This window comes from Grus americana, chromosome Z (genome assembly GCF_028858705.1).
Source record: "Grus americana isolate bGruAme1 chromosome Z, bGruAme1.mat, whole genome shotgun sequence".
In the NCBI taxonomy this organism is placed as follows: domain Eukaryota; kingdom Metazoa; phylum Chordata; class Aves; order Gruiformes; family Gruidae; genus Grus; species Grus americana.
The window spans coordinates 35,135,016-35,156,570 of record NC_072891.1 but is presented as its reverse complement, the minus strand read 5'-3'; the positions used below and the strand labels follow the sequence as shown (position 1 = coordinate 35,156,570).

Here is a 21,555-nt window from a genome sequence, read left to right as displayed (position 1 = left end):
CTTTGTCTAATTTACTTTTGTGCCATGGGTGCCACAGGGGAAAGTTTTCTTCCTAAATACCAGTTTTCTTGTTGTCCATGCCTCATGTTTGGTAAGATGACTTAAGAAGACAACCCATCTTCCACTTGCCTAGCCAAGAGTATTTGTCTTCCTATTTACATCATTCTCAGTGTATAAATTATGTATCTCATTGCAACTGAGTAAGTGTGCTTTAAGCACACCTGGTACTCCCTGAAACCACTGAGGTTAACACAGCTTGCCTGGAAGGAGATAAAGAACCCTTGCTTTTGCCTCATGACTTAATGTCTAGGAGAGCTGCCTCAGACTGAAGGAGCTCAATCCAAATTTCTTGCCATTTCTGTTGAAGGTGGGGTCAGACAGAAAGAGAGACAAGAGAGAGCTTGACATTATAGTCTGACAATTAGAGGGTTGAGTACATGATGTGGGATTCAATAGTCTGAACCCAGGAACATCTCCGTATGTCAACTAATGACTGCTAATTTAAATTCAATAACCCTTCATAGGAAGACAATCAGATGATTTATTGGTACCCAGTTATGATGAGAGAGAGGAGGTGAGGCTTGAAGGGAGATGCCTCAGGCTGTAAAGGCAGGCGTCAGTTTGTTGCTCTCCTGCTGGCTAATGTTGAATGCATTCAACAGCAGTTGCACATGGCTGCTTTTCCAAGTCTATTCTACAGCCTGATGCCTAGGGTCTTCTCTCAAAGTACAAGAGATGCAGGTTTAAATTCCCGCAAGAGAGAATTGAAGCAAGATCCAGGAGAGAATGCCCTGCCATGGGGATAGTGGAAGAGAGAAAATAAGTGAGAGAGTGAAAAATCAAAATAAAATTAAAATGAAGGCTGCTGCCAGCTGTCCTTTCAAATGGATGTGCCCTTCAGGCAGCTGTGTTTGAATATACACCTGAAGTGCCCAGATGCTGGAGTGGCTTCACAGTGGTGAATATCTTTTCACAGAGCCACCTAAAAGCAGCAATAAGATCAAAACTATGTTCTATGAGTAAAGTTGGATTTCAAACACACTGTTCCCCTCAGAATTCCCTTGTAGCTCCCTGCTTGGCACACTGGCTATTTTGAAGCACATTTCTGCTCACCTAGCCAAGATGTCTGCTTGTATTTTGAATTCTCTTCTGTGCCATTCTAGACTTGACCTTTTCACAAAAGTACTTTGTAAAAGAATTCCAGATATAAAGGCTAAGTGAAGTCAGATGACATTGGCTGTTGGCAGATGAACTAAATTTTACCAGATTTTACAAAAATATGCATGAAAAAGGCTTGCAGGTGAGCCCTGAAGAGTTAGTGGAATTCCATTAAAATCAACACAGAATTAGCATTGCAAAGGTGATTTATTGATGCCTAGGTATGATGAAAGAGGAGGTGAAGCCTGAAGCAAACATATCAAGACACCTGACAGTTTATGCTCTTTATTTTAAAGCAGATGGATGACCACCATTTATAAAATACAGCAAATAAACAGTTTCAGTCAGATGCAAAAAAGTGCCGTCTCTTCAAACAACCGACTGACTTGGTGTCGGTATGCCATCGTAATCATCTGAGTAGTGCTGATACTGGTCAGTAAGAAGAGGCTGATGCAACTCATCCTTATTTTTCTTGACACGTATGATACAGGCAGCAGCAGCGAAGATAATTGCAACAAGAACCAGGGCAGTCACTATTGCAATAGTTATCATCTCTGTGACACGGAGAGCCCGACCTGCAGGAAGGAAAGCAAAAGGGAAAGTTATTAAAAGTAAATCTCAGGTATATGGATAAACATCAGAGGGACAGACCAAAGCTCAGTATCTGTCATTATCTGATGAATTGTGAAGTAGAACTGGTTTAAATTTTGGTTGGTAATATTTGTTCCAAAATGTGAGAAAATCTCAGTTTCTCTTGTTGCACTTTAAAAACAGCCCTGGACCCTTCTTCTGCTATCTGTTTTGTGAGGGATTTGCATTGTCTGTGGTGATTTAGTGAAGGCATATGATGTAAGAATAAGGATTTTCTGCAAGGTTTAGATCCAAATGAGAACTTCTCCATAAATTGAAGTAGATAGTGGGAGCTTCATGCAGGAACAATCTATAATCAGTAGCTATTGAGCTGTACTAAATCTCAAACATGACTGATTTGGAAAGCCAGGCAAGAAAAGAGAAAGAGAGCTTTACAAAGGCATCAAATATTGTTTGTGAAATTTGAACCAATGCTGCATGTTATATGCTGCATAAACTTTAAGGAAGAAAGACATGATGAATAAAAAAAGAGGAAGCATCTAGGTTGGACAGCTTACCTGGCCACTCAACTTCGTAGCTGTATCCCAGGTTTTCTGGTGCAGTAACAAACATTTCATTATTGGTAACCGGAGGCCAGAAAGGGACCATATTATACTGTCGGTTATGTCCAATAGGGGCATTCTCCAGTGGATACGTTGAGATATCTAAATTCAAAAATCAAAACACACTTCTGTAAATAAAAACAAAATAATTTGCACTACTTCATTAATTTTCCACCAGTGACTCAGAGTTTTCAGTACCTCAATTTTTTTGCTCCTAACCTAAATTCTTTTAGAAGGTTTGGTTTTCCAGTGTGACAGATCCAGAATGGAGGGCTCTGCTCTGTCCAAAAGCAGTACCACTAATATCTCTGGTTTTTAACAGAAACCAACAGTAAATTCTAAAACTTTCAGTATGTGTTGGACTTTTAATTTCCTCTCGCATGAAAAAGGAGAAATATGAATACATGGAATACTTTCCAATACTTGGAAAACCTTTTTGCTACAATCTGGCTTTTTCTGATTTTAACAGTGATGAAGAGCTCTCTCCTGCAGCTCAGGATGGCAGCTGATATGAACTCCAGTGGAATTTTTTTGCAATGTTATAGTAAATCAGGAGAAAGTTAGCTGAAGAAAAAAATAATCCAGCTTGGTAGGATGATGCAAAAGCTTGTGATGGGTTATGCAAGTACCACAAGGGGATACAATTGCTCTCTGATAGTTGACATGGGTAAAATACAAGACAGGTTGTGGAAGCTGCACAAAAAAGGCTCAGTTGTGCAACAGCAGCTGTCTTCTGTAGAGGAAGGAGCAGGGGGCTGTATTGTCCTAAAAAGAATACAGTCACTGCTTTGTGCAGATTAATGCGGAGACATTAGAGTTACATAGAATTCTCTCCCCAGATCACGGATGCCAAACTCCCTTCCTTCCTTCCTTCCTTCCTTCCTTCCTTCCTTCCTTCCTTCCTTCCTTCCTTCCTTCCTTCCTTCGCTTCCCTCCCTCCCTTCCTTCCCTTCCTTCCCTTCCTCTCCTTCCTCTCCTTCACTTCCTCCCTTATTCCTTTTCTCTCTCTTAATAATGCCCTTGTTAAACAAACAAGGGCAGCAACAGTGCCCATCCTTTGGAAGAATACGGAAATGGTAATGGAATGCTGGTAGTAGATCACAAAGGTATTAAAAATGAATCGTGAAGCTGTGCATGGCATCTCATCTTTTTTTCAAGAAGAAACATATTTACTCCACACAGAGAGAGAATATCCATGAAGTATTTGGACCTTCCATGGTTACACTGTCTTTGCTCAATGGAGACAATGTGTTTGCACACTTTGTTTTCTTCAATTGTTCCTGGTATCTCTGGCCAAGTACCTTCACAGACAGTGATTCAAAAATGGATGCCAGTGAGGTGAGGAAGAGAGCTTGCTTGTTATTACTCTGTCTTTGTTAACTATACTAACTGTTCAAATTCCAGTCCTCTCTCTCCTAAACTTAGGGGTGTCTTTCTGTCCCACAAGAAGCAGATGAGCACCTGTGACTACAGAGACTGACAACCACCCATCCCACCTCTGCCCATGAGCACATCTTACCTGCAGAATACCTTCTCAGCCACTCATCAAAAACAGCATCTGTAAATGTGTGCAGGAGGACAAAAATGGGATCATTTGGTGATAAATGGGTTTGTCCTCCTGTTCCATTCAAAAATAGATGAGCCAAGTTGTGAAGACTTCGAACTGCTGGGTCATATTTCCCTGAAGGATCACTGTACCCTGAATATGCAAACAAAGAAGAATACAAAAAATCCCAGTGAAGATTTTCTTTGGAAGCTGCAGTCCCAGCTGGATACTTTTTTTCTCTGACAGGCTGTTATGTTGTTGTGTTGCCTTGCTTAACATAAATGAGTAGCTAATTCTCTACCTACTGGCATTTGTGAAATGTCCCTAGCATGCATAATTTTCAGATTAAAATAGCCTTTATGAAAGAATGCTGAGAATGTGGAATGCAAGGCTGCTGGGATCTAATGCAAAAATGGCCAAAATAAACCACATCATGGCATGAAAATAAAGGTATATATTTGAGACCTACATATCTTTCATCATACTGAAATAGTTGCATGTGTTTTCTAACTGCTGACTCAAGTGTGTATATGTTACCATCTATCTTAATGACCCAGCTGTTATGTTTCCACACATAATTTCCATGCTTACTGTGAACAGCTTCACATGCTCTGTTTTTTTACAGTAAAGATACCCTATGTAACTCTATTAGTGCCCAACACCTGGTAACACTCATGTCAGATGTCAGGATCTGAAGCATCATGAAAACTTTTCTTGTTTTGTAGCTCTGGTGAAACTTTCCAGAAAGGGGTCCGTACAGTTAATTGGCTAAAGCCATGTTTAGATAGCCCATTTGTCAAATGTGGTAAGCATCCAAAACTTTCAAGTACACTTGATTGGTGCAAAGTCTTGGTTTTTATTCTCCAAGAGAAAGAAAATGGAACATATCCTCCCCGTCGTAGGAGTCATGCCTCTTCAAAAGAGCCGAAGGATCTACAGAAGGTCTGGCAGGGATCTGAACCATCTGAACCATCACTTGGTAATCTTTTCTCATCAATCCTAGTCTTTCCTGTTAAAAACTGTGGATTATTAAAGCGCAGAAGCAGTTCGCAAGATACTGGCTGAACAGCATGGATCAAATGTGTGGACTGTTCTGTGTTGGGGGGTGTGTGTTCAGATGCCAGGACTGAAAATTTCATTGTAAATGTGTAGAGCTTAGAGAAGAACAGAGTTATATGGGCCAGAGAGAAGGACTAACGTGTCTAGCAGTAAACCCTGTACCCACACCTCAATTAACACTTCAATACCATTTCATTAAGTAATACCAAGGCTTACAATTTCTTTTGCTTTTGTTTGTTCTAATTCAGATGGAAGAGTAACTGCTATGAGCACTTGTTTTCCTCATTTAAGGATGCAGCTGCATGATTCTGCAGGTAAGGGCTGTCTGTTTTCAGCAACAGCAACACCTTACTAGGTTGCAAGGACCTGATGTCAGCTACTTTCTACTTAGTACACCAGTGGCAGACTTTTGAAGCTTTTACTAATTTAAACAACTGACATAAGCTGTAATTTACCCAGAGCTTATTTCCACTTAAATACTAAACTAATACTTAATGCTAAGGACAATGTCTTCTTAGTGTCCAGTAGACTGTCTCCAAACTTATACTTCCAGCAGGAAAAAAGGGAGGCTTGCTCCCTTAACTTATGTGGACTTGTTTCAGGTCCTTTTATTTGCCATGTTTACCTTCTACTGTGTTACGGAAACTGTCTGTTGAATTGGAATAGAAAGGAGGAGTGTCAAATACACCAACTTCCAAACACTGAGCAACATCCTCGGGCTCTGGAAGACGCTGTACCATAGGCCGTGCAACATTTCCAGCAGGATTTCTTCGGATGGGACCACCTTCAGTGCCTGGGGTGGAGAGGAAAGAGAGCAATACTGATGGAAAACAGTAGGCCACAGAATGCATCCTTCTAATGACTGAACCATGGGGGAAAAAAAGCCCTCACAAATGACACTTAAACTGAATGAATGGGTCAGATCCTCATGTCAAGAAAAGAATCTGAATCTTCACGGGGTCCTGTGTGCTAGATCCTTTGCACCAGGATTTAAAAAAGCATCTAGAAGCCTCTTACTGAAATGTGTGGTTCTGCAAGTGCTTTGGGAAAATTTTCTGTAGTTTTTCAATGCAATTTCTTGATGAGAGCTAGGACAAAAGTTTTGAGGATGTCCTGATAGAGTAGCTGGTGAAAGGACTATAGTTGATTATGTAGGTGACTAACCCAATATTGTGAGTTTCCCCTGTTTTTTCCACCTATTTCCATGAAGATGCTAAGTTGTGGCTTGAAGGTGATGAATACACAAGAATCTTGTTGAGATTTTTTTAGCTTTTGTTGCTGAGGTAGATGTGTTAGGATTCAGTATTCTTCACATTCAAAAAATGCTCCACATAGTGAACATGGGGATTTGTTAGATGTTCTCCTTTTAGGAGCAGAATTCCATGAAGGTGATAAGTGGAGTAGTCAGAAGAAAACTTAAGCTTCAGTTAACAAATGACACTGCCAGATGTAATTATTTATGGCACAGGAGACTAATAGATACTGCCTAAGAAGGGAAGTCAAACCATTTAGCTCTTTCTCTGCTACAACCTCCTGATCAAATTTTGAACCGCATGGTGCCTCAGTAAAAGAGAGATTTTAAGTATGCGCTATCTCAGAAGACTGATGAAACTTGGATCAAGAATATTCAAAATACACTTTAAGACTTTTTGCCTGGGAAAAGCCACTGCAATGTAAAGTGTTATATTTATTGATTATTGAAAGGATTTTCTCCCCAAATATCTTCCAGCAGTCATACTTACTATTACAGATGGTTCCCAAAGTTTCATAGTCTTCAATATTTTCACATAGTACGCGCCACTGAGAGAAGATTGAGTTCTGGCTGATAAGAGAGACGTCAAAATTGCTTCTAGCTCCCATCAGGTCATCTGAGCAGATATCACAGGTGTTTTGTCCTGTTGCAAAGTTCCAGTAGGGCAGTGCAAAAGTGGGGTCTTGCAGCATGTTCTAAACCAGATAAATATGGTGTTAAAACAAGCGTGCCCCAGACGGCTATAATATTTCCTGCTAGAAGCATGTTAAAAACCATTTAAATACATCTTAGTAAGAGTCAGAGTCCTGTCTCGTAGAGGAAAGAAATCTTTGGAAAATCTATGAAATCTCTGTAAAAGCTTTCCGTAGTTTTTCATGTTGATACCTTTGACTGTTCAACAGACTAGGTAGTTGGACAATTGAATTGAGTCATGGATCTCCCTCCTAAATAAGACAGTACCTCTTCCACAAAACCATATTGTGAGTAGTAAGAAACATCACTTAATACTGATACCCCATTTTTCCAAATATTTTAAATGGCCTGTCAACAACAGCAGCATTTGTAGCATACAGAATAACCTAGCCAACTGTGGAATAACTGAGTAGAGGGAAAAGGAACAAAAAGGCATATCACCCCTTCAAATTGTCATTGTTTTGTTCTAGTATGGGTTGGAGTTGAACAGTTCTGGAGTATGTCCTGGCTTCCAATATTTATATACCAGGATGTGTTGGCCAGCCAAATTAGCTTAACTAATGATCAATTTTACTAACATAAATAGGAATATATTTTAAATCACCAAGAGCTAGAACTCCTCAGAGCTTCCACCTGATGAAATGCCAGTAATGTCAAATGTGAGTTTTTGAAGGGAGTTTGTGCTCCAGCCTGATGCAGAGACATTGAAGCTAGTGGAAATACTTGAAGTGATTTCAAACCCTGACCTTGAAAACTTAATTCTCTCTTCTTTAAGAAGGATGAAGGTCCATAAAATAATCTAGTCCTTTTATGGATAGGTCCACACAAGGAAAGGGAAACAAGAGAATCACTGACTTATGAAAGACAATATAACAAACCCACTAATTTCTCTAACTAGTTACACTAATTATACAAATAAAATGTGATTAGTCTAATTTAGAGAAGAAACAGCAATAACTTTTGTTCATCCAATAAAATGCTGTCTATGGATTATCTAGTATTTATATTTATTTTTACAGGAGAGTTTATGTAACTTTCATGTTTTCCATTATTCTGATTGAAATATTATTTTTAACATCTCTATAACAATGACCCAAACCCTAAATGCACTCTATTAAAAGTTTAACATACCTAATGCATTACTGAAATTGAAGCAGAGTTGTTTCAACACATAGAAAGATCTGTTATGATTTTTGCCTATTGGAATACAGGGAGAAGTTCTTTAACTGTACAAAACAGCATGAACACGTGGCTCAACATTAATGTGAACTTTACCTGCATGTCTCTTTCAAGCTGCAGTAGATGGTACCTATGCCATGTGACAAAAGCTGGCCCCTCATGAGAGAAATCAATTCCTCCAAAACTCTGCTGCCCTGCACCAAGGAAAGTTTTCCTAACAGAATAGTAATGAGACCACACAAAGTAGTTATAAATGGAGATATTCTCGAATTGTGGTGTGTTGCCATCTGGTCCAAAGATTTCCTCACGTCGTCTTGTAGCAATAACAATGTCAGCGTGGATTGTCACCTTGGCTTGGTGTAAGGCGTTCACAAAACGCCTCCTTTCTTCTGCACTCAGATCCAAAAGATTCCTCCTGACTGTGAGAATACAGAAGAAGCAAGTTACCAAGGTAATAGACACTCAAGTCTGATCTCACAGGAGTAATTTATTTTGCTCCTGATAATTCCAGGTAAGTCCCTTTTTCTTCAAGCATTCATCCATTTTTATTGGGGCAATTCAGAGAGTACTGAGCATAAATAGAAAAACTTATCTACTATCAGAAAAGTTGAGATGACTAAAAATAAAGCTTGAAACCTTGTGGTTTTAGTGCTTTTAGAAGTATTGTTACAGATTATCCTTCCATCCTGTCAGACAAATGACTGACAGTTCTTTGTCACACAAACCTTTCAGAACCTCATCCAATATCCTTAAGGTTTTCTGTGGTAATACTTTACAAGAAAAGAGTACTATATAGCAATTTGTAATAATCAGAAGCTTTACTGCTTGACAATTTAGTGAAGTACATTGTTTATGCTTGAACCTTTGTAGGAAAAATGGCAGATTCACCAGTGAATTGTGAATTTCACACAGTACAGCATCTCTCTTTAATCTCATTACCTGCTATTATTAACAATAGCCATATATTAGTCCTTTTTAGCAGTATATCTCAAAGCCATTTAAAAATGTCATTATCCACATATAGACAGTGAAACAAGGAAGAAAATTGACTTGTTGAAATACCAGTTTATCAGCAAGACGAACAGAGTACATTTCATCTCAGTCCCAGTCCAGCACTCTTTCGCCTGGACTGAGAAGATTTTAGGCTAAGTTTAGACTAACACACAGGTAGAAGTCCTCACAGCTGTTCTTCAGCATGCACTTATTTTCATTATTAAAGATACTGTAATATCCATCATTGTCCAAACAAGTGATAAATTATGGTGACATAAGAAGCAACAGGTCTTCAGCATGAATCTATATGAAGAGTAAAAGTGAGTTACATTTCACTATATAAAATTGATCAAGTGGGGGATATTTTGGCTTCACTGAAGTTTATAGAAATACTTTTATAAAGCATGAATTTCATCCAAGGACTCTGTTCCCTGAAACACAATTTTCTGTTTTGCAGAACTAACTGTACTGAACTGATATGCTAGCCCTGGTCACTGAAGGGTTTTCTGTAGCTGATTTTAAGTACTGCACTAAAAATATCTATCCCATTTTGATTTACATAGACATCTTAACCTTTTCATTTTTCAAAATATTTGCCTGAGCCACAATAAAAAATTGGGATTATTATTAAAGTTAGAAATGAATTTAGAAGATATGAAGGTATCAAACTACATTTTACAGCTATTTTATATGGATATGCCAACAGTAATCCAATAATTATTTCTAAAGGCTGAGCAGCTGGGGCCAGCTCTATGGATGGACAAGAGAGGTGACCTCCATGCGGAAATTTAAACCGTAATAAAAAGCTAATTTCCCCTATTTAAACTCATGTTGTCATGCATGATAAATCCAATTTGCTTAGCATTTTACTGAGTAGTAAAGGATTTTATAAGAGAGAAAAGTAAAAAGTGCTCTTGTATACCCTAGAAAATCAGCTAAAGCTGCTTTTTTGCCTATCTCCAGATTTACTTTGCTAAGTTTGTGTGTATTAACATTTTTTTCTTTTTCAGAATTATCATCGTCAATGAGAACAGGCCAGAGCATAAAAGAGTGCAACCTAGCTTAGCAGATCCAATTCATGAGTCATACTTTCTGCTTTCCAGTTTGTTTCTTGGACCTCAAATGATGAATAAAATCCCAAAGTCTTTTCTACAGCCATCAATAAGTTATTTTTAAGGAATCATTGTTAAGATTTTAAATTGGTAAGTGGTCCTTTGTTAACCCTTCCTGGAACATGCATTCATGTTCATGGAGTGTTTCCTATCTGGTGAAAATAATGGCAATACTGATTTCTGTTTCTGTAAGAGGCATTGCACATTTATGCTAGAGACCTGTTGTTTCTCATGTCAACAGAACACATCACTCATTTGGGGGATTATGGATTTTAGAGTATTTCAATAACACCTTTAAATTTTCACTACTAAAGACTGAAATCTTATTAATTTCAAAAAATTTTAGACATCTTTTTACTGATATTCTGGACTAAACTGAAATTGGAGTACTCTCAGAACGGCCCACCAGTCCCTGTGCTGAGTCATCTGAACAGCTTATAGTCATGAGTTAAGGCTTTTAAAGACATTGACAGCAACTAGGTTAGTAAAAATTTACAAGGTACATAGTTTAGAAATGTATTAAGGGATTTTGAATCAAAAGAGCTGCTGTCACACTTAAAGTATTTACAAGGTATTAAACATGATATCTAGAGACATACTCAGAAGCATACATACATGTCTATATACATTGTTTTACTCCTAAATAATTCCAAAGAATACAGGTTTTTTCAATTTAGATGTTCTATTCTTTCATTGGTCCTAATCCTGAACTGACTACAGGTTTTGTTTGTCCCTTTTATTGAGCAGTAAATGTAGGCGCTTGGTACACAAGCTGAACAATTCACCTAGCAGCTGCCTCAATAACTCCTATGGCAATATACATTTGATAAATAAATATATATAAATATATACTATATTTTAAAGAAGAAATACACTAAGTAAGCAAACGCTGCCAACAGGCATTTTTTGTGTCATATTTCTGATGCTCTTACCTACATTGACTTGCTGGCTACAGGTAGGTCCACTCCAGCCGGGGCGACATGACCCACAGTTGTAACCAGAGAAGTTACCATTGCACCGACAGGTTTGGTTGAAGAAGCGTATGGGCCATTGCTCACGGTCATCTCGCCCATCATGGATGTACTGTGGGCCATGGGGTCGTGAATCGACAGTCACCTGTACGCACCGGCCCCTTCCTGTAGACACACCACACCGGTCAGTACCTGGCCCAAACACAGGGAAATAGTCTGGGCAACACATGCCGCTCCTCAGGGACTCGACGGTAGCACACTGGCGAGGGAACTGAGCTCCAGCTTGGCCGAGCATGCTGAGAAGCGGTGGCAAGGAAAGGAGCAGCAGCACGGGGAGCTGCATGACGGCGGATCCAGCAGAGCGGGCTCCTTCTGAGAGTTGGCAGTCCACACACGCTGACTTCTCCCCTCCTACAATGGGACACCAAGCTCCCTCTGCAGAGAGAAAGAGAGAAAAAGAGAGAGAGAGAGAAGAATAAAAACAAGTGATACAAACCTCCAGGCTACCCCTTCCACTCCAGAAAGTGCCTCTGAACCCTGCACTTTGAGAATCTAACTGGAAAAGCGAACAACTCTGACTATGGACACTAATGTTCTTCCCTTCTCTCGTTACCTGCACAAAAGTAGTAACTACCTGACCTGTATCTGCTCATTGACTTCTAAGTGGTTCCCAGATGTTCATTGACGTCGTACATCTGCCAGCCATGTTTACTTCACTACCACAAAATGCTAAAACCTGTCTAAGGTTTTCGAACCCTTTTTTTTTCACACAGAGTGCTCCCCCCCCCCCCCCCCCCCGCCCCATTCATGTCTGTCTTTTCTGCATTTAACTAGTCTATCTTGTTCTCTACTCAGCAGTTCCCCTCTGTGTCCCCTTGCTGTTCTCTAATGGCAGCTGCACCAGAAAGTGAAGCTACAACTCTCCATTCATTGTACATGTTCTCTCTTTCTGGTACCTCTCCCCTGCTGGGATCCTGTTCTGTCTCTGCACGTCCCACGGCTGTGTCTAACCCAGAATAAGCGCTGCTAATTTCTCTCCTGGTTCAGTCTGCTTACTAATCCTTCTCCTACCAACACAATATGGCTTGGCCTCACTCTCTTTCTATTAATCCCCTTTCTACTTCAGTGCATTTCAGTGGACTTTAAGTACTTGAACAGCACATGATTTCTTTCATGCTTATCTCCTTGTGATTTTACAAGTTTTAGCAAAGGTCAGAGACAAATACTTGAATTCAAAACAGAACAACTGTGAAGTTGTTTTAAATACTTGCAAAGAAAGGCTCACTTGAAAACAGACAACACTGGGGAAATTCATATTTAACAGACTCTAAAAAAATTAAAATTCTTCAAATGGCATTTTCCAGATCAGACCAAAGTAAGTGACAAAGGTATGTTCCTTAAAAAATGAAACACTCCAATCTTAAACTTACAGCTTTCAGTTTAACTATTTATTTTGATAATCAAACAAAAAGACACTGATCATATTGGAGTCTCCTGAAATGCTAAATTCTGAGCTATGAAGGGTAATGAAACAATGAAACAGAAAAAAACAGTCTCTGATGTGACAAAATGCTTCTCTATTTGCAAGGACAATTGCCACTCATCAAAACTGGCCTTATTCAAGCTCTTAACTCCTTTCTGATCTATCAATAAGGATGGCTTTCAGTGAGGTGAGGATGTTTTGTCAAGAAACATCTTAACTGGCACCAAGACAACACGTTAACAAGTTTTCTGGGAAAAGGTTCAACCACAGTGTAACTGACATCGAGCAGAAAATGGATTACCTACTCCTTCTGCTTCTCTATATATGCAAGTCAAAATGTGAGAGTGCGATTCAGGCAGGCCACAGAAATAGGTTTTTTCTGTGTTTATTCTTGCCAACCTGCCATGGACCACAGCAGTGTACCTTGCCATCTGTGGCTTGTATAACCAAGCATGCTATAGCTTGCTTCAGTGCAGGACCAAGGCTTTTAGTACGCTTCTCCATATCTTTAATTCATTCTTCGTTTGCAGAGAGGAATATTTGGTAATCCTTAAATGAAACTCTTTCCTTTATTGGCTTTCATTTTATTCTCCATTTGAGCCTATATTCTCTTCTTTACTAGCTTATTCTGTACCCTGCTTCTTTCCAAGCTTAAGCCTTTTCTCTTTGAATATGTCTATTGGGACACATGCGACACAAATTCACTGTTATCACATCAGAAGGTAAACCAGAGCTAGTAAAAAAACTCTTGAGATTTTATCTGAAAAGAACTCCCAGATCAAAGAATAAGCATACAGGTTTTAGCTATGAATATTTAGCAAATACAGCAAATTCATAATAAGCTTACAAGGGATAAATCCTGCTCCTTAGACAAAGGCCCTGTAAAAAAGAGCAAACAGATAATACTGAGTGGGGTTGCCTGGCATCATAAAACTTCCCCTTATAATGGTGGACATGATGTAGACCTTTTGTAAGCCTTCTGCGTAGCCAGCACCTATGAATTTTGTTCAGCAGACTACTACAGCTGCACAGCTAAGGATCATTTCCCTTCTTTGCTCCCAGATGCTCCCTTGGGTTTCCTGCTGGAAATCTTGCTGAACAGTTTGGTGCTATGCAATCCCTTTTATAGTCTTTATTTTGATATTCTTGCCCTTAGAGACTCCTGCTCCCCTACTGTGCCTGGAAAGATTTGACCTTGGAGACTATCCAAATGCACAGCATTTGTGTTTCTGTGGCCCTGTTCAGAAAAGGCTTGTCTACATAAGCGAGGTAATGAGGGAAAAGTCAGTGTGTGAACCCCTAGCTCACTAATTGCCTCTGTGGACTAAAAGCCCTGCAAAGAGAGTTAGTTAATATGCTAGGCATTCACATATAGTTTGCACAATTTTCCTTGTGTAAACATTAGTTCTTCATGCTCAGAACAGGTCTTTATGCAGCCACACGAGGTTTAGCTGTGGCCTATAGCCTGACCTACTGAAGAATGATACAAAAATGTAGATGGTTCTATTTGTACTTGAGTGATGATGAAAGCTGATGTGCTGGTTCTGTTTTACTTCATGCTGTTAGCTATACAGTCAACCATCAGTTCTCTGGGAGCTACCCTGTATTTACTGAGTGCCCAAGATTTACAAATTCTTTAAACTACGATGTACTTTGAGAGCTACTGTAGTTGGCTAAGATTTTTATTCCCCTATCTCAAGACACATAGACCCCTAGAAAAATCAGATTTTGTCAACTTCGCCTAAGTTGCATGGGAAGTAGTTTAGTGTTATTGTTACTTGTTTATCACCTCTGGTGTGATGCCACCACAGTGCAAGTGTTTGCGAACTGAATATTGGAGTGGTCAAGTAGATGAATTTGGCAGTGGGCAAATGAGCATCTGAAATGAAGGTACAACTGTGGTAACCTTCACCATCACAGTCTTAAACTTCTGAGGGTTTGGCAACCAAGAGCCTCATCTTCAACCAGTGTAAACTGATGCATGATTTTCATCACCTGTAGCTCTTGGCTATGTCCTAAATGCCCTAGCTTCTTTTTGTTAGTTTTTAGTGCTGTGTTTTTTTTTTCTTTTTCCCTTTTTCATTGTAAATACCATCATTAGTCAATTTTTTTCACAAAACAAGCCAGCTCCTCAGTTTATAGAGCCAGGTCTGAATTGTTTTGGATTTCTTTTTCCTTCCCAGTACAAGAAAATAATGCTGTTTTTATGAAAAAAGCAGAGCTAAATATCACTGATATGTGATAAGTGGGGACTTTGAAGACGAGACAGAACTGACCTTCTGTTTCCTATATGTAGAAACCTAAGTACAAACACAAATATTCATAAAATTTGGGTTCACGTATGAATCCAAATGCTGCATGGGATCTTTCTTTGTGAATAGCAACTAACCAGAGCACACTTTATCCTCATCTGTGTCTAGATGTGAAAATGTGAAAATATAATTTTCCAGAATGAAACTGTATGTATTACATAATAAAATTCAAAGAAAGTGATTTTTAATTAATTAGATTCTAAAAATACTGAAATGAGCATAAGAAGCCATTGTCATCTTTTAATTTGAACTGGGAAATATAATTTCAGATATTTATATATAAAATTGACATTTCTATTCACTGAACATGATACACAGTTCTAGTATTTTATAAAGAGATTGTTATTATTGTTAACACAAATGCCTCAATTTTGCTTTGCTCTATAACTACACATAAATAAAATAAGTTTTACTGAAAGTGCAGGCAAGTTGTCAGGAGAAGAGTACTGGACAAAAAGATACTTCTGTCAATCATTTTTAAAAGTAAACTTGCATTTTTCATGTAAAGGAATTACCTGAGATGGCAGGTATGCTAGAATTTGCTGCTGGATCATATAGTACTGCAAGACCTTTACCTCAGCTTGAAAATGTCGTTATTACTTGAGATGTGTCATAGCCTGTGCTATATATACTGGAAAATACGAAACGACGTTTTTCTTGTTTTCCAACTAAATGAGGCTTTCACATTCAAAGTTAAAGAAACAAGGTCATTTTACCATTCTTCCTCCTCCAAATGAGAAAAAAGTTGAATTGAAGTTGCAGAGCTTCTCCTGAGGACATTAGAAGGCAAAAATGGAAGACCAGCTCCTGCAGTAAAACTGGCAGAACCCCTGAAATGTTTGCAAAAAATCCGAGTAGGATCCCATGTTCTGTCAGCACCCTGGGTACATACCCCCTCATGGAGGTCTCAGTGGGATGAGTCAAGGGGCTCAGTAGCGTGCGTTAAGGTGCTCAGCAGGACAAGTTGAAGTTCAGCTGCATCGCTGATGAGGAGCCAGAAGCTTGGGCTGCCTTCCCCAGGGAGCTGCTTTTCAGCAGAGGCTGTCCCTGCTGCCCCTGCCGGACCTGTGTTCCAGCTGCTCAGCAGCCGTGTCTGTGCCCAGGCTGCCTGGCACTCACCCTCGGCTCCTGGCTCCCTTCCCATAGGGAGCAGCCAGCCCTTGCTCCTCCGTGACACCACGACCTTGTTTCTCCGTCCATTGTGTCACTGCTCTAAGCCTGACGGCTGCTCTCTGCTACCCAGCGCGGGAGAATTTGGGACTCTGCACTGTGCTTGCTCTTGAGCTGTGCTTGGGCATCCCTCAGTAGCAATGTTAACCTATTTATATATGCCATCCCAGCGTAATGTTGCATGGTTAGATAACTGAGGTAAAGAGAATGTGAGATCACGCAAAACAGGTTGGTTAAAGTTGTGAATTTAATGATTTGTGCTTTAACAATCCCCAAACAGATGTTCATGTCTGCAGGAGAAGTATCATATTATAAGCCATAGATTATATTAAATGTCTTGACTATGGTATCAGTTTCACAGCGAGCCCAGAAGTATCTTTTACAGGAGCTAGAATGGCTACAACCACTTGGATTGTTAATTTTAATATGATTTCTGGTGCTTCTTTGAAAAGCATTTTTCTGAAAAAGCAAAGAATTGCATAAATTTCAGTTTTGGGAAGAAAGGAAAGAAATTTCAGAAATGAACACATTTGAATAGATTTTACAGTTTAAGATCATTCCATTTTACTTCAGCAAAATGAAGAAATCTAGACCTTTATGTGAAATGAACTAGGCACACTTTGGAACCAACTGACAATCATAGAATCATAGAATCACAGAATCATTTTAGGACAAATATCTCACATCTTAAAAAAATAAGTTTAATGACAGAACTGTTTTAGAAACAATGAAAAAAATATATTAATAACCCAACTTTTGAGTGTCCAAAGGAGCAGGTATTTTTGAACAGCACACAGAGATTGATGGCACAGATAGGTGGTAGCAGCACTAACAGCATGTTTTCTAATGACTTGAGTGCATTTTTAAGTAAATGTCAAGGTCCTAAGTTTGACAGCCCAAATATTTTAAAGCTTATTTCTTTTTTTTTTTCTCTTTTGTTTTTCCTCAGCTTCCACTTTTTTATTTGATGCTTTTGAAGAAATATCTCTTCATATGTGTGAACCAAGATGGAAAAACGAAGTCTGGCTGCTCACAGTACAAGCCAAGTTTTCCCACACTTCATGTTGGTTAGTGTCCGTTGATAAATATGTACCAGCACAAAATGCAGGACTTCCTTGTCACATGCATCCGCATCATTAGGAAGAGGCTGTCAGCATATGGTAGTGGTACTGGATCCTATGATTATAGTTTTTTGGATCAGAGGCACTTTTTTTTCTTTCTGCCTTAATGCCAGCCTACTCACTTTAAAAGTAATTTTTTCCAGTCTTCTTCAAAATCTGCTCTTAGTCTTTCATTCTTTCTAGTATACCACCCTTAATTTTCTATTTCAACAGCTCTATTTTCATGTTCTAGAGTTTTCTCTCTGTGTTGTGAGCATCTATCTTGGAGCCTTGGTTTGTTTCTTGCTGCTTGTCCTTACAGGTGTCCTGAATAATCATAGAATCATAGAATCATAGAATGGTTTGGGTTGGAAGGGACCTTAAAGATCATCTAGTTCCAATCCCCCTACTGCAGGCAGGGACACCTTCCACTAGACCAGGTTGCCCAAAGCCCCATCCAACCTGTCCTTGAACACTTCCAGGGTTGGGGCCTCCACAGCTTCTCTGGGCAACCTGTGCCAGTGCCTCACCACTCTAACAGTAAAGAATTTCTTTCTAACATCTAATCTAAATCAACCCTCCCTCAGCTTAAACCCATTACCCCTTGTCCTGTCACTACACTCCCTCATAAACAGTCCCTCACCATCTTTCCCGTAGGCCCCTTCAGGTACTGGTAAGCTGGAATTAGATCTCCCTGGAGCCTTCTTTTCTCCAGGCTGAACAATCCCAACTCTCTCAGCCTGTCGTCACAGGAGAGGTGCACCAGCCCTCCGATCAGCTTGTGGCCCTCCTCTGGACTCACTCCAACAGCTCCATGTCTCTCCTGTACTGGGGCCCCCAGAGCTGGACGCAGTACTCCAGGTGGGGTCTGACAAGAGCGGAGTGGAGGGGCAGGATCACCTCCCTCGACCTGCTGGTCACACCTCTTTTGATGCAGACCAGGACACGGTTGGCTTTGTGGGCTGCAAGCGCACACTGATGGCTCATGTTGAGCTTCTCATCAATCAACACCTCGAAGTCCTTCTCCTCAGGGCTACTCTCATTCCATTCTCCACCCCGCCTGTAGCTGTGCTTGGGATTGCACCGACCCACATGCAGGACCTTGCACTTGGCCTTGTTGAACTTCATGTGGTTGACACAGGCCCATCTCTCCAGCCTGTCAAGGTCCCTCTGGATGGCATCCCTTCCCTCCAGCGTGTCGACCACACACTCAGCTTGGTGTCGTTGGCAAACTTGCTGAGGGTGCACTCGATCCTGCTGTCCATGTTGCTGACAAAGATGTTGAACAGTGCCGGTCCCAGTACCGACCCCTGAGGAACGCCGCTTGTCACTGTTCTCCACTTGGACATTGAGCCGTTGACCGCAACTGTCTGAGTGTGACCAGCCAGCCAATTCCTTATCCACTGAGTGGTCCATCCATTGAATCCATGTCTCTCCAATTTAGAGACAAGGATGTCGTGCAGGACGGTGTCAAATGCCTTGCACAAGTCCAGGTAGATGACGTCAGTTGCCCTTCCCTTATCCACGGGCGCTGTAACCCCATCATAGAAGGCCACCAAATTTGTCAGGCATGATTTGCCCCTAGTGAAGCCGTGTTGGCTGTCACCAGTCACCTCCTTGTTTTCCATGTGCCTGAGCATAGTCTCCAGGAGGGTCTGCTCCATAATCTTGCCAGGCACGGAGGTGAGACTGTCTTTCCTCTTTGAGTTTATGGCACTCCTCAGTCTTTCTGGCCATTCTTTCTTGGTGTCCCCACTCAATCCTGCAAACCTAGTTCCAGTTCTGACCAGGGTATGACTCACCTCAGGTCAATATCACATGTGGGTGCAGCGCTCAGCTAGCCATATGCATTCAGTGCACTGATTCTGTATCACCCACAACCTCAGCCAATTTTGGCAATAGTTTATAAAGCACAGTACCAAGCATGATTAAAATCAGGCCTCCATGTCTACTTCTGTTGTTCTTTTCTGATTAAACTGTCTGTTTCTCAGGTCTTTTCCTCATCTGTATTTCTCACAAACTCTTGGTTTTTCTTGCTCTTCTAATATTGGTTAGCCTTTGTACTAGTGAAACCCATTTATACAGAGACATTATAGGTAGTCAAGATGATGTTTCAATACATAAAATTTCACTTTTTTTTTTTCCCCCAACTGTTGAATTTTATATTACCAGTGATTTGAACTGGGATGTTTTTAAGAATTACAAAAGAAACAGAAGCATCTGTCTAGACCTTAGGTGACAAGGTCCAAAGGACCAAAATCACAGAATGAGAGGATCGCTGGGGCTGGAAGGGACCTGGTCTCATTAGTCCAACCTCCGGCTCATAGCAGGGTTGACACTGAATTCAGAATAGGTTGCTCAGGTCTGTATCCAGCTGGATCTTAGAAAACTCAAAGGATGGAGATAGCACAACTTCTCTGTGCTGCAGTTCCACTGCTGGGCTGTCCTCAGGGTGGCTGCTTTTTCTTCCTTAATCTAGGCCAGAACCTGTCTTGTGTTTTTGAAGCCAACGTTGGCAGGCTGCTGCTTAGTGCCTTCAAAGCCATCCTTTCTCCTGGCTGAAACAGCACCAGTCCTGCAGCCTCTCCTTGTAGGGCAAGGGCTTCAGCCCCACCTTCTTGGTGGCCACCTCTGAACTTATTCTAATGCAGGGATCTGATGAATGCTGGGCAGAGATGACAGTTCATGACCATTCCCCAGAGCTGCTCCCTGGCCCTGCTGGCCCCAGCCTGCCCCCTCTTTGGTGTCAGCTGTAAGTCTGATGTACTTACCCTCTGTCCCCTCCTCTGGGGACACTGGTAGAAATGTCAAGCAGTACAAGTTCCAGGATAGGCCCTGTGGTACCCAGCTTGTAACCCAGCGGAGCATGAACATATTTTCCTTGTTTAGCCTTTTACTGTTAGTGTGAGAGTAGGAGCTCTTCCTCTTGTCCCTGATGTCACTTGCAAGGTTTCAACTTTGCTGAGCTTTGGTTTTCCTAACACCATCCCTGCACGCCTGGGCAGTGCTGCTTCTATATTCCTCTTTTGTTGTCAGTCCCTGTTTCTACCTCCAGTACACATTCCTTTTCCATCATAGCTGTTGTGAGTTTCATGTTTTGCCATGTTGGCCTCTTGCTGTGCCCATTCCTTTTTCCATCAAGAAGGATGGCTCTTGTGACTGAAGGATGCTGTCCTCAAGGCCTGCCAAATTTTCTTTATCCTTCAGTGCTGCCTTCAATGGGAATTGCCATATCAGTTCTGTGACTAATCCAAAATCTGCTTTCCTCAAATCCAGGGTCTGTGTTCTTCTGCTTTCATTCCTCTCTCTCCCCAGGACATCAAACTCCACTGTTTCATGGTTATTGCAACCATTGGTTATCACATCCACAAATGGTCCTTCCTTATTAGTGAATAACAGATCCAACTGTATCCCAGCCTTGGTTGGCCCATCGAGTACCTGTATACTTGATAATCTCTTGATATCCAGAAATTTTATACAGAAATTTTCTTGACTATGCTGTCTTGCCAGCAGATGTCAGGGAGGTTGAAGTCCCCCATGGCAACCAGGATTTTTGACTCAGAGACTCTACTGGTTTGAAGAAGGCTTTTCCCACTTCTTCACCCTGTTTGGGTGGATACACTTCCACCATGATGTCATGATTATTGGCCTGGGCCTGAGTCACAAGCTTCCACACAGCCTGTAACATATCCCATTAAAAATCATACATTTGAATTCTTCCTTCACATGCACACCAACCCCCTCCTCCTTGTCATCCCTGCCCGTCTTTTCTGCACAACCTGTATCCCACCATCAGAGAGCTCCATGACTGTGGACTGTCTCAGTCATTTTAGTGGTGGCATAGCTCTGTGACCACATGCAGAGCTCTAAATCCTCTTGCTTGTTTCCAAGGTTGTGTACGGTTGTGTGCAGACAGTTAAGGTGCGTCTCCTTTCAAACTGTTTTATCCTTTTCAAAAACTGACTTGCTCGCCCCCTCTGCATATATCACCTATGACCTCTGCTTCTTGAGTTAACTGCAAACAGCTATCACCAGCCCCCCTGGTACTTAGTTTAAAATCCTTTTGCCAGGCTGGGCTTCCTGTTGACAAAGATGCTCTTGCTCCACTTTGTCAAGCAGACCCCACCTGTTGATAGTGGTCTTGATTCCTCAGAGAGGGACTTCTCACCATAAAAGCCAAAGTGCTGCCTGTAACACCAGCCCTGCAGCCAGTTGTTAATTTACAAGTTGTGCCCTTTTCTACTCAAGCCTTTCCTTTGCCTCTGTAGGATGTGGGTTAACACTACTCAGGCTTCCACTGGTAGCTGTCAAATCTCACATCTGGAAGAAAGTCA

General features: G+C 40.9%; 1 protein-coding gene across 1 annotated transcript; it reads right to left on the bottom strand.

The window, feature by feature from the left end:
* Positions 1 to 1,527: 1,527 nt before the first annotated feature.
* TYRP1 (tyrosinase related protein 1) lies at positions 1,528 to 11,499 on the bottom strand. The gene is made up of 7 exons (XM_054809943.1): positions 11,118 to 11,499; positions 8,177 to 8,499; positions 6,699 to 6,903; positions 5,582 to 5,749; positions 3,871 to 4,050; positions 2,307 to 2,453; positions 1,528 to 1,733 (listed from the first exon to the last, which is right to left on the bottom strand). Exons 1-7 carry the CDS (start codon positions 11,497 to 11,499, stop codon positions 1,528 to 1,530), a joined length of 1,611 nt encoding a protein of 536 aa, XP_054665918.1.
* Between the last annotated feature and the right edge of the window lie 10,056 nt (positions 11,500 to 21,555).

Excerpts from the sequence above, each read along its gene's own strand:
- TYRP1 (XM_054809943.1), bottom strand. The coding sequence starts at position 11,499 with ATGCAGCTCCCCGTGCTGCTGCTCCTTTCCTTGCCACCGCTTCTCAGC. Across the intron at positions 6,904-8,176 it reads AGCTTGAAAGAGACATGCAG|AACATGCTGCAAGACCCCAC; the intron begins GTAAAGTTCACA and ends TATCTGGTTTAG. Across the intron at positions 2,454-3,870 it reads GCTGAGAAGGTATTCTGCAG|ATATCTCAACGTATCCACTG; the intron begins GTAAGATGTGCT and ends TTTTGAATTTAG.